The following is a 12,995-nucleotide window of genomic DNA, read 5'->3' as shown; positions in this document are numbered from 1 at the left end:
GGATTGTGGCTCGACCAAGTCACCTTTCAAAAAGATAATTGCAAGAGAGATATTAGGCAACCAAAATTGTATTAGTATAATTTCTAAATGAACAGAGAATTCACCGATTAAAAGAGAAGATGAATAAGTGAATATGACCAAACAAATGGACATTGAATAGCAGCATGGATTTACATATATAAAGTATGCACTACAGGAATTTCACCTAACTTTAAATGGCACTAGTTGATTTAAAATCTTCAACATGTGCAAAGGCTGTTTAAAGCAGGTCCAACCTTTTCGTGAAGGCCATAAGATGGACCATAGAGCCCCGTCTGCTAGGCTGTCAGCCCTGAAGAGCTGCCATTTTTTGGTCCATCGGGGAAGGATGTATTGCCAAGTGCCTTCTTTCTCTTCTCCCTTCAGTACAGTCCAAACACTCCCCCGCCATCCCAGTTAGTCTTCTCATGTCCTGTGCATTTGTGTACTGTCACTAGCAGGTCATATATCTTCCTCTTCCTGTCACATGATTTTCTCACATGCTCCCAACTCTGTGGGATTCATACTACTGTTGGGTAGTTAAAGGTGGGTTTAGAAAAAGTAGAACACAACTGACCTAGATACTGAGTTAGAGGGACCAATTGTATCATTCAGTATGGGATGGCTTCCTGGACTCAACCTCATGTTCCATCATGATCTGTCAGAAGGTGGCACTTGACTGTTGTACATCTTTCACATATTCTCCTCCCCCCAGAAGTCCTTTCCAACAGTGGAAAAGTTTATTCCCAGGGTCTTTGGACGTATGTGGTCTAATACTCATGCAAGTCATCAGTCTGCAGTGGAAATACACCCTTTCATAAATAGGTGTTTCAAAATGAAACACTTCCTACAAAAGTCATCATGATAAAGGCTGTCCCTTAAAAATCTGGGTAGTGCTCCCCAGTCAAGTCCCACTGCATTTCTACCCTTGGGTCTCCTTTACCACCTTTCTCTCATCCATTTAATGAGCCTTGGGTTTTTTTTGCCTTCTGCAGTGAAGAACAGTCTGTTTACTCTGTATTTTTCCATATTCAGCTTCTCCAGTAAGTGAGGTAAGGAAAAGAACGAATCCCTTCTGGTCAAGTGAGGCCTTCTCAGAATCCTACAGTGTGAGACAGCTAAACCCAAACAGTGATATCCAGTTAAGCCTATCCAACAGGCCTGCCTTGCCTTCCCCTGTGCCTCACTAACCTTGTAGGGTAGTCTGTGGCACTCAAGTTGATGAAATAGTCCCAAGGCCAGTCCATCATCTCTAGCAGATCTTTCATGCTGCGCAGGTACATCTTCAGCAGGCTAGCCCCACCCCAGATGGTGACCATATTCCAAGGGGTGACCCGTATGTTGGAATAATGCTGGGCCACCTCCAACACTTCACGGTGTAGGTAAGTGGAGCGCTGCAGGGGACAAGAACCAGGAGAAAAAACTGAGTGCCAAGGAGGATCACAGTTCAGTCCGTTCCCTCCCTTTCAAGAAGTGATTAAGAATATGCACGGCAGTACAAAACTCCAAACTGCAGTGAAGAGCTGCCAAAACAGGACAACTTTCCTTCACAATACTTCTAGTTCTCTTTAGCTGAAAAGAAAAATGCAAAACTATCCAGTCTTGGTTGTTGTTTTTTAAGGATAAAACAAACAAACAAAAGCCAAACAAAAGAGCCCTTCGGGGGTAGGGCGGTTTATCAAATCGAATAAATAATAATAATAATAACAACAACAACAACAACTTCCAGTGGTCAGCAAAAAAAGCTATTTATTATAATTGTATTTAAAATATTCCTATGCACCTTCCCATCCAAATGGAGTCGCCAATGCAGCAAACATAAAAAAATTAAAACATTTCAACATTAAAAAAAGCATTTCAAAATATGAAACTATTTAAACCATTCACTAAAATGTATTGTCGAAGGCTTTCACGGGTGGATTCAACTGGTTGTGATGGGTTTTCTGGGCTGTGTGGTCGTGGTCTTGTAGTTTTTGTTCTTAATGTTTCGCCTGCATTTGTGGCTGGCATCTTCAGAGGTGTATCGCAGAGAAAGTCTGTTTCACACTGTGTCTAGTGAGAAGGGAAAGTTTAGTGGGGTACATTAGTTCCCTACCCTGGAACATGGACAATATACCCCACTAAACTTTCCCTTCTCGCTAGACACAGTGTGAAACAGACTTTCTCTGCGAGACACCTCTGAAGATGTCAACCACAGATGCAGGCGAAATGTTAGGAACAAGATCTACCAGACCACAGCCACACAGCTAGGAAAACCCACCACAACCAGCATTCACTAAAAGATATAAGAACATAAACACATGAAACAACACCATCAAGGAGGACAGCAGTGTGGGAATGCCAAACAAAACACAAAAGTCTTCACCTGCTGGTGGAAGACAATGACAGAGGGAGACAGATGAATTTCCCTGGGAGAGAACTCTGAAGCTTCAGCACCACAACCCATAAGTTCCCTCCTTAGGTTGCTGCTGATCAACCTGAGATGGAGGGGGCACCCACTGCAGGGCCTCCAAAAATGACCACAGTGGGTGGCTAGGTCCATACAGGAAAAGGCAATCCTTAAGATATTCTGGCCTCAAGACATTTAGAAATGTAAAGGTCAACATGAGCATCTTGGGCCCAGAAAAAAAACTGGAAGCCAGTGCAGATGCAGCAAGACCCTACAGCCCACCCAACCTGTATTGTGCCTTCCCCAGCTATTCTTCCTCAAGTTATATGAGCTTCTAGTTCCTGCCCACTATTCTCAATTTTTTAAGTCCTTCCACTATAATCCCTACCTTAGGAACCTACCTGGGTGCAAAGGCGGTAGAAACGAAATAAAACAATCAAGCAAATATAGGAAGGGAGCTAATTTACTTTGAAAACAAGAGGGCTATGAAAACATGAAAACCAAGAATTCCATGCGTACTTTTACAACTAGAATAAGTATTGCAAAGTATAATATAACCAACAATAATATAGTCAGTGGCCTCAAAAATCAGAGCAGCTATAAGTGATGTCCTGTCCAAAGTCGTTCAAGGAATCTGTAGTAAAATTGCAAACTACCTTCACATTAGCCTCTGGGCTACATGCCTCTACATCTACCACTCTTTTCCTACAAAAGAATTTTACCAACTGCAAGCCCCATCAGAAAAGCATTCGAGTGCAGTCCTCCTCTCATGCCATATTTTTTATTAGGAAAGATGTCACAGGCATCCCTCCAGCTGTTCCTTTCCTTCACCAGAACACAATTCAAACACAACTCAGAATTTGGAGCGGTGGGGGGGGGGGGGGAGAGGGGAGGGAGAGACAAGGCATTTTCAGGAAGGCCAGAGTGGTAGAAGTCACTGCCTCTCATTAAATGCCAGCAGGAGATAAAAGCACAGTGGGGCCCATGTTCTCTGCAATTAACACACTGAAGATTTAGGGGAGATTTTTGTGTGTACTAGATGTCACCTGGGAAGAAGGGCAGTTGTCCTGGGAACCTGCTGAGAGATCTGTGGACTCCTCATACTGCCATGCCCACCTACCCACCTTGTCAACATGGATGTAGAAGAAATGTTGCTGATGGTACACTGCCTTGATGAGTCGCTTCAGCTGGCGGATGGCTCGCCCATGAACCACCAACATGTATGCAATCCGGACTGGCTTGGTCACTGAGACCTGGAGCATCCTGCTCTCATCCCACTGGATCACAGGGCTGACTTTCCCTGCAGAGACCACACATGGAATAATCATTATTTCAGCAGGCAGGGCTAAACCTGTTCCCACAGAGAAGAGGAGGGGGAGCTGTTGCCACACTCTCTCTTGAAGGCAAAATGAACTTTTGAACAGAAGTAAGGCTCTAGGTTCACCTAATATATTGTATTGGTTTTAAATATTATATTAGATAGTAAACTGTGTTGTGCGCTGCCCTGAGCCCTTTGGGGGAGGGCAGCAAATAAATCTAAAGTATAAAAATAAATAATGGCCAAACCTAACTGTGTGGAAAACCAACCAAAAGTAGCAATTAATTTGCTATCAGCTGCCACTTGAATGTTATTTGAGCTCTTAGGAGGTAAATATTGTAATGGGATTGCTGTTTGATTACTGCAATATGGTCTTTATGGTCTGGATTCAACTATGGCATCATGGCCATAGTTGCATTACATGCATTAAATGACAGGAAAGAGAGTTGTCATTTAAAGCTGTCCCTCTAGCTGTCTACAACTCAGTGTGATTTGTAATAAATACTGGGTAATTTTTTTAACCTCCGTGCAGTGATAAGTTCCATCCATTCCCACACATTAAACCTCAATTAAAAGGACAAAATATTCTTTTCCTGGCCAGTAAATGCTTCCTCAATGGGAACTGTCAGAAGATGGTCTAAACTCTCTTATGGTCTTGTTCAGGGAGGTGTCAGAAAGAGAGAGACAGAAGCTATGAATTGCATGAAAGGGACAGCTGTTGGAAAAACCAAAGTGTAGTCCACAAACAGTGACAGCTTTTACCCAGGAATACCCAGTACATGCCTGTTTCATAGCACGTGGGGACAAAGTTTTTTGGGTAGTATGACCCATCATGATCAATAGCACTTGGCTTGATGAAGCACTGATTCAACTTTGCATAAGGCAGCTTCATGTGCATGCACAAAGAAATGGTCAGCTGTGCTCTCAGAGAGTATGTGTAAACGCCTCTGAGACAAGGGAATCCAGAGCATCTGCAAAGTGATGATAATGCTCCAAGGTAAATTCTGTGCTCACCTGAGAACTGGCACTGCCGGGGCAGAGAGTGTGGCATTAGATTTCCTGCTTGGTGCAGGCACACCACATTAGCAATCTCCTGCTGACACTGCTTACTGCTGGCTCTGGCTAATGCAGACAGTGCATCCTTGCCTGCGATCTCACACTTGGGAATGAAGTTGTTCTCGGTGGGCTGTGGTGCCCCTTCCACACTTCCTGTGTCCCCATGTTGGAACACTGCCAGCTGGGCATCCCCTCTGAGCTCTGTCAGGTTCCTCTGGCTTGAGGAATCCAGGTAGACTGGAATCCTACGCCCAGGCTTGTGCTTCACCGTGACAGCTCGCACCACCTTGGCCACCAAGACACCTGGATTGTCTGGGTGACTCTTCCATCGTCCGTGCTTTCGGCTCAGGCTTCCCCGTCGGCCGGCTGAGCTGTCTGAATCCCTTGATCCTTCCCCATTTCCAAGTATCTGAGCCTTCTTCTGCAGTCCCTTCTCCAGTTTCAATCACACAAAGGAAAAAGCGGGGGAGAGAAGGAGAATTGAGGGATCAGTACTAAGTTACCACACTTTAAACAACAGCCCCCAGCTCTTTTTAAGTAAAAGCAAACATTTCAATAGCCCAATGAACCATGCGTAGTACAAAGTGCTATGACATTTATTGTTGTCAGCTTCTTCTGCTATGAAAAAAACAACCTGAGCCATTAATGGAAATTTTTCTGGAATTAGTACAACATTCTCTTGATCAACACAGCAACAAAGTACACTGATGGGTCTATAAAGCACTATGAGTGATGAAACTTGCTTATAAATAAATATTCTGGCTTTACTCCACTTCTTCTATAGCAGAGGGAATTCATTTGTTCCGGCTGCATTAAGAATCTTTAATGCAAAGATTGAATCCCAACTACTTTACATGGTCCCCATTTGGATCCAAGCAGTGAACCATGCTCTGAACGTCCCTCAATCTAAGTTTTTTTCACCAAATAATGGGAGTCCCAAACTGTGTTCCTTACACAGCTTTGTGCTTAGAACTGGGGCAAAACACTCTAGAACTCAAAGCATGGCTTAGAGCCTTTAGCTTCTGGCTCCACCATCATTACCTTCCATCCGAACACTTCCTTGTCTCCTTGATACTTCAGGACACGCAGGCTAACCCCTGGTTCTCTTTAATCGAGAGGAAGATCATATCCATTGGCTTGCCTCTCGAATCACTCTATTTAATGTCCTGTTCAGAAGTGTTCAATACGCTTAAAGACCGGCTTCTAGATCTGGATTTTGCAAATTTACATCTAGCAGCCAAACAAACCTGCTCCCCTCCTCAATTCTTAATTCCATTCGAGCAGAGCCGCATGGCAAATTACTTTTATGTTCTAACGAACCCCTGTGCAAGGAGAGCTCTTACCATTGCGCGATTCAATGTTATGCCCTCTGCCCTATTAAAGGGTACATTTAGTAACCTAGAAAAATCTGCAAGGTTATGCAGCTGCAAATCCAATGTGGTTGAAACCCTGGTCCACCAACTTCTGAACTGCACCAGATTTGTTAAAATCTGATCCAAATATATCAATTTATATCCTCTTTTCCAATCTGGGTTGTCAGATCGGATTAGGTTATCTTTATTGCTGAATAACTCTGACCCTGGTTTTTGTGAAGAGGTCACCAATTTTATTATGGAGATAGCTGAGAGTATCTAATAGTATGTATCTGTTATGGTCCTTTTGGGGCTTTTTTGCTTTTATTACCGATGTATTTATTTTGCTTTCTGATTATGCCAATAAAGGCTAATGTATATGTATACTCTGGATTTACATTGAATTTTCATATGGTAATTAATAGACAGACAGATATAGATATAGTTAGCACATTTAGTTTACCACCTGCTTTTGCTCTTCCTTTGTAAAGCTGGCAATTGTCATTCCCATTTTACAAGAAGGAAACTGAGGCTGAAAAACAAGGGTGATCTTGCTGAATCAAAGACATACATACATTTACTGGGAACTGAACAAGCCAATGTGTTAAATGGTAAACTGGCCCCTTATTGGGGAAGATTAGGTGAAAATAGTCAACATTCTGTTCAGAATTGTAAAATGTGTTTTACTTATGAGAGAGACATGGGCTTAGATCCTAAGTGCTATGAGTGAAGTTTCACTACAGAAAGGTAACTTCCCCGCTGTCTTTCAGTACAGTGCTTTTGTGGGACATTGGACCAGAAGAACAATATACATGGATCAACATAGGAGTCTGCCGAAAGGACCAATTGGCAAAAATCTCCCTTCCCTCCAAAGCAGATGCAAAAGCTGTTGTGCTGGGCTGACATAATGGCATCTTAGGCCGCAAACCATGGAGTCAGATTTCCAAATAAATCTTTGATTCTTGTGCTGCCTTTTTCCAACAGATATTTACACAGATGCAAGTCCCCCCAAGATTGGTTCTGTAAGGGTGGGGGTTAGTGCGATCCCCCGCCCGACTCATCCTTGGCACATTCCTTGTCCTGGGCTTGCTGCCCGGAGTACTGACCTTGCTATGCTTATGCTTATCATATCTGTGTGAAACTTACTTTCGCTTTTCTGTGTGAAACTATGCTTGGGAACTATACCAGGGGGAGGGGCAGTGCTCTCGTCTGTAAAAACGACGATTCTAGCCGAGGGGGGCCAGTTCTCGCATGGCGTGTATCGTGTTCATTGAAGTTTATGGAATAAACGACCTGTCCTAAGTCGCTTTGTTTCAAGTCCTTCGAGTTCCTTACATTATGCGAGAACTCACAAATCAACCCCCAAGTTTGCTATGAGTTTGAGCCTCTACACTCAACCACTCTGTGAATCTTTGGTGTTCTTCAACATGCAGAGATTGTCTTTCAAGGGTCCGTTGAACGATGAGTACGAGGAGACTGCGGTAGCCCCCATAGAGGGCTCCCTCTCTACCACCCATTCGACGGTCCCTGTCGAGGAGCCAACGGAACCAGCTTCCCTGGTGACCCTCTCCAGGCCTCGGCTCAGCCCGAAAGTGGCCTTCCTCCAACTACAAGAGCAGATGGAGGAAGCTCCCACTGATCTTTCGGCCGCGCGGTTTCGGCGAGACGTCCCGAAAGTGCGTCAGGAATTCTTCGACCCTGGTGGAGGAGTATCGATGGATCGTGCTCCCATAGAGAAACACATCACCACCCGCCACCATGTGGATTACAAACCCGATGATGCGTACTGTTCGAGAGGAAATCGGGTATCAGCCATCCACGGAGATACCCAAGAATGCGTTAAGCGAAATATATGGACCAATACTGGCGAGGACCCCCCACCCACGCACCACTGGCAAAAGCATGCGGTGCTCCCGAAAACCACGTCGGGGTCCCGACAGTCCATAGAAAGTGTCTTGGACCTACCGGAGGGTCAAAGCGCAGACTAACTTTTTGCGGATGATGGCGTGCCCACGACCCCCGACCCTCGTGGACTTCTAGGGGCAACTGCAGGAGCCACCGAGGATTCGCGAAGCGGGGGGGTCGGAGTTAGATCTGGACGATTGGGAAGAATAGCGTGCAGCTTTAGCCAGAGCCAAACAGGACTGGGAGCTGAACGCCGAGGCTCTCGAGAGGGAACGCGAGGCTCTGAAATTAGAGCGGGAACAGTTTCACATGACGTGATGCGGAAATAGCCCAGGAGAAAGAAATGCTCCAGAACAATTCCTGAAAGACCCGGAATCGAGCCACGCATGGTTTTGGACCACACCAAACAAGATCTTGAGCGCCAACGCTAATGTGTGAAGGCTCTTAAGACCCAGGGAGAAGCTTCCATCGCCGCCTTGCAACGGCAGGAACAGCGAGGTCTCCGTCAAGAATGGGAAGCACTTGCGCCACGAGAGAGATTCATGACAGGGGAAGACGCTTACTCGACGCGTGAAGTTAGAGCACCGGGCTGGCACCCGTCACGGGACCGACGGAGCTGCTCGCCCAGGCTCACCCCTTCCTCGCCCTCGGTTGGGCCCCAAAGGGAGCTCCCGTGCCACAGCGAAGGACCCTTCCCCGCCACAACCCCCGCCACCTGTTGTCGCGAAGTTCAACCGGGCCTCGCACCTGCCCCAGCTCCTCGCCCCAAGCGGCCCCAGTTGCTGGTAGAGGCCATCCTAGGCCCCCATTCCCAAGACGCTTTGATGGCACCGCCCCGATTGCCCTACTTTATACTGCAATTGACGCGCGACATGCTTCGGGTTGATGATCTTTACCGCATCCGGTAGGAAAGGTGCGGACATTGGTCGGTATTGGATGGTGGACGCTGCTGAATGGTTTGTGGAAATTCATGAAATGGAGGGAGCTCCTGAACTGCAAACTGTAGCCGCTTTACTCCAAAGCCTTAGACTGGCGCTTTTCAAGATCCCGGCGAAGCAAACAGCCAGCAGAACCATTAAAACCATCAAACAAGGGAACAGACCTTTCGTCGACTTCACCGAGAATTCGATTAGCGGTAAATAAACTTCCAGACTGGCCTGAACGTATGAAATGCGAGTATTTTCTCGATGCCATCAACCCGGAAATCCGCACCTGGGCAGACATGAAACGCCAGCCCCAAACCATTGCGGAATGGATTACAACTGGTAACTACATTGCATCCCGACTCAACCGGCTAAGATGGGAAAAGCCCCCAACCAAGCCAACGGAAAAACCCGCGATCAGCCGCCCGTTCAGCCAGCACATTCATAAAGGGACCCCATCGGGCCACATCTGATGCGTCGCCGTCGTCTTGGCTTACGCTTGTATTGTGGGGCCAAGGCCACCGCAGCCAACTGCCCTAAAAGCCTAAGACTCCCGTCCCCCGCCACGAAGATCCACGCCAGGACCCCTGTAAACCGGTCCGGAAGAGCCTCAGGAGCTGCCCGCAGCCTGGAGTGAGGACCACTCAGGATGACAGCTTAAGAGACCGACTTTGGTGGAGTAAGCCTACCATCAGGCCCAGCGATGAACAGACGGGCGCTCGATGCGGTGAGTGAAGAAGCCCCATAACCATTATGGCCACTTTAACTAATTCAGCAACGGCACTCCATATCTTAGCCTGGGCTTTAGTGGACTCAGGCTGCTCTCATTGTTGAATGATACCTCACGTAACATAACAGCTAGGTTTCGAACGGATAGCGCCAGCCAAGCCCATTCCCTTTCCTCAGATGGATGGTAGCCCTTGGGATCAGAGGGCCTCGCCTGTTCAAAACCCAACCAGTGCTTCTACGCTATACTGAAAGCATTGGAGAGGCGCAGCTTCATTTTGGCTCCAGTCGCCAAACACCCCATCGCTTTGGCATGCCTTGGCTCCTGTCCCATGAACCCACCATTCTCTGGGGCAACGCATCGTTAGATTCACGGATCCACCTGTGGAGGCCATATGCATGAGGGAGAACCACCTGATCTAACCCTAGAAACCCCACTCACAAAATTCGCTGACCCTTAAAGTTGCCCCTTGTGCCCTGAACTCGACAGGGATCCCAGAGCAGTACTGATCTGGCTAAAGTGTTTGAAGAGCTGGAATGCATCAGCCCCATAGAGATACAGATTGCAAGATCCTCTTAGTCCCAGGAGCACAACTGCCAAAAGGAAGAATATATCCAATGAGTCCCTTGAACAAAAAAGGAGCTCAGGTTTCTTGATAAAATCTTGCTAGGGGTTTCATCCAAGGGCAACCAAAAGCACCCACGCTGCCTCCGTATTGTTTGTGAAGAAGAAAGATGGCTCCCTCAATTTTGCACCGCATCTATCGAGGTTTGAACGCTATCTCACTCTCTCCAACAAATACCCTTGCCTTTAATTAAAGATTTGCTCGACGCTTTGGGTACAGGACGATTTTCACCAAATTGGACTTAATACGAGGCTTACTACCGCAGAGAATTGCTGAAGGTTATGAGAGAGCTGCACAGCGCTTTAACACCAAATCGACAATATGAATATTGTGTAATGCCATTCGTTTAGCCGGGGCTTTCTGGGCGCGTCTTTAATCAATGATGTTTACAAGACTTTTTATTCAAGGAGTAGTGGTCTTTAGATGATGTTCTGATATACTCGCACACAGTGGAGGAGCATGAAAAGTTGGTCAGGGCGGTGTTGCAACGCCTTCTTGACAATTCTCTATTTGTCAAACTATCGAAATGTGCATTTCACCAAACATCCCTGGACTATTTGGGCTATCGGATCTCGCCCGAGGGACTAGGAAATGGACCCTGCTAAGGTAGCAGCCGTCGCTGACTGGCCCATTCCCACCACTCGTAAGGAACTCCAATCTTTTCTGGGTTTTGCCAACTTCTATCGAGACTTTATTCCCCAGTTTGCTCAGCTAGCCCTTGCCATTGACGGATTCTACCACGCACTAAAGGAAAAAGGTCCTCAGGCTGCCTAAACCAGGAGCTCCTCTTCCCTGGTCTGAGGGATTGTCAAACTGCATTTCAGTCCCTTAAAGTTGCGCTCACCATTGAGCCTATTCTAAAACACCCGGATCCCAGCTTGCCTTTCATAGTACATGTCGATGCTCGGATAAAGCTTTGGGGGCTGCCCCTCCTGCAGAGAAATAAAGATAATAAACTTGTCCCGTGTGCTTACTTGTCAAAAAAAGCTTTCTGGCCCTGAATTGAACTGGACGGTGGGGACAAGGGAGACACGCCTTCATCAAGGAAGCTCTTTCCACTTTGGCGGCACTGGCTGGAGGGGCTGCCCACCCATTCCAGGTGTGGTCCGCCACCATAAGAATCTAGTTGCCTTGTCCACCCCCTCAAAATGTCGGGCTAAACAGCTGCGATGGGCCAATTTCTTCTCCAGGTTTGCATTTACAGTCCATTTCTTCCCAGGCAACAGCAACAAGTTGGGCCGATGCTTTGTCCCGGCCAGCCAAAGGTGGACACCTTAACACCCTCGGACTATCCTTTTTCCCCTCCCCAATTGGGACTGGCGGTCACTCGATCCCAAACGATTGCCCCGCCTCACTCCCATCAGGTATTCCAGACGAAAGTGGTTTTAGCCTTTCCTCCGCCAGTTAGAGGAGGCAGGACAACAGGACATCCCGAAGAGGAGTCGGATCCTCTTTGCAATTACGAGGCGGAGTTTGGAGGCGGGTGACTGCTGGTACGCGTCACCGTCCCTACGCTAGTGTTGGTTCTGCAGAAGCGGGCATGATGCTCGCCAAGCAGGGCACTTTGGATTTTGAAAACTCTACACCTACTTAGGCTTATTAATTTTGGTGGCGCTCTATGCTAAGGATATTGAGTCTTACATTAAGGGGTGTTACAGCGGAAGCCAAGGGAATCCCTGAAAGCCCCAGCATGACTGTTGCATCCCATTCCTCCAGCTGCTGCCAGACCTTGGTGTCATATCCATGGACTTTATAACAGATCTGCCTGAGAGTTATGGGAATGCAAGCCTGGGTAGTGGTAGACCTTTTTTTCAAGCAAGCTCACTTCCTCGCTCCTTGCCCCACCATCCGGCCAGCTTCTGGTTAGCCAAGTTGTTTATTCAACATGTGTATCGCTTGCACTCAGCTCCTCGAAAGAGAGTAATTTCGGATAGGGGCCCCAAATTTGTCTCAAAATTTTGGAAGGCTTGGACATTCTAGGAACCACCCTCGGCGGTCGCCGCTCTACCACGCGCTTAAAGTGACGGCCAGACCAACGGACCAACAGAACACTGGAACAATATCTATGTTGTTACACCAATTACCATCAAAACAACTGGGTCGAAGCAGTTCTTCGCTGAATATGTTATAATAATGCGCGTGCATAGTAGCACCAATAAAACGCTTTTCAAATAGTGTCTGGTCGCTTCGCTTCCCCTCTACCTGAACTCGCACCTCTGCTTGCAGCCCCAGAATTTGGAGATTGGATTAAGTACTTAGCTGAAGGTTGGAAGTCTGTTTCTACTCTCCTTTCAAGCGCAAGAGGCTCAAAGTGTCCAAGCAGACAAACATAGAGTTGATTTTCCTTTGCACGCGGGATGCCTGGGTTTATCTTTCTACCAGAAACCTGAGAGATGTGCACAAATATTCCAAGCTAGGCAAGAAATTCATAGGGCCATTCAGAATCTCTGCTAATTAATCGCGGACCGTGACGCTTGGAACTGCCTAACTCACTAAGTAACATTCATCTGTTTTTCACTTAGTCTACTCAAGCAGGCTTCCGCTTCAGATGCCTGGCACGCATCTAACGGAGGCTCCCTCGCTGGTGATCGTTGATGGCCACAAGCATTACGTAGATCGCTTATTCTGGACTCTCGCTATGTTCGCATCGGCTGCAATATTTGGTCTCTTGGGTGGGATATC

The 12,995-nt window shown here is 47.0% G+C and overlaps 1 protein-coding gene across 4 annotated transcripts in view; it reads right to left on the bottom strand.

Moving 5' to 3' along the window:
- The window catches only part of XYLT2 (xylosyltransferase 2), a 62,834-nt gene that overhangs the window by 16,457 nt on the left and 33,382 nt on the right, over window positions 1-12,995 (bottom strand). For 2 of the 4 annotated variants that reach the window (XM_048490715.1, XM_048490718.1), the window contains exons 2-4: window positions 4,740-5,214; window positions 3,532-3,707; window positions 1,210-1,412 (exon numbers count right to left, since the gene is read on the bottom strand). In XM_048490715.1, the coding sequence (XP_048346672.1) occupies window positions 1,210-1,412; window positions 3,532-3,707; window positions 4,740-5,214 (854 nt within the window). The remainder of the gene's footprint in view (window positions 1-1,209; window positions 1,413-3,531; window positions 3,708-4,739; window positions 5,215-12,995) is intronic. The other 2 variants (XM_048490717.1, XM_048490719.1) reach the window with 1 other exon arrangement.

Source organism: Sphaerodactylus townsendi, linkage group LG03 (genome assembly GCF_021028975.2).
Source record: "Sphaerodactylus townsendi isolate TG3544 linkage group LG03, MPM_Stown_v2.3, whole genome shotgun sequence".
In the NCBI taxonomy this organism is placed as follows: Eukaryota; Metazoa; Chordata; class Lepidosauria; order Squamata; family Sphaerodactylidae; genus Sphaerodactylus; species Sphaerodactylus townsendi.
The sequence above is the reverse complement of the archived record's forward strand: the minus strand, read 5'-3'. Positions and strand labels throughout refer to the sequence as shown.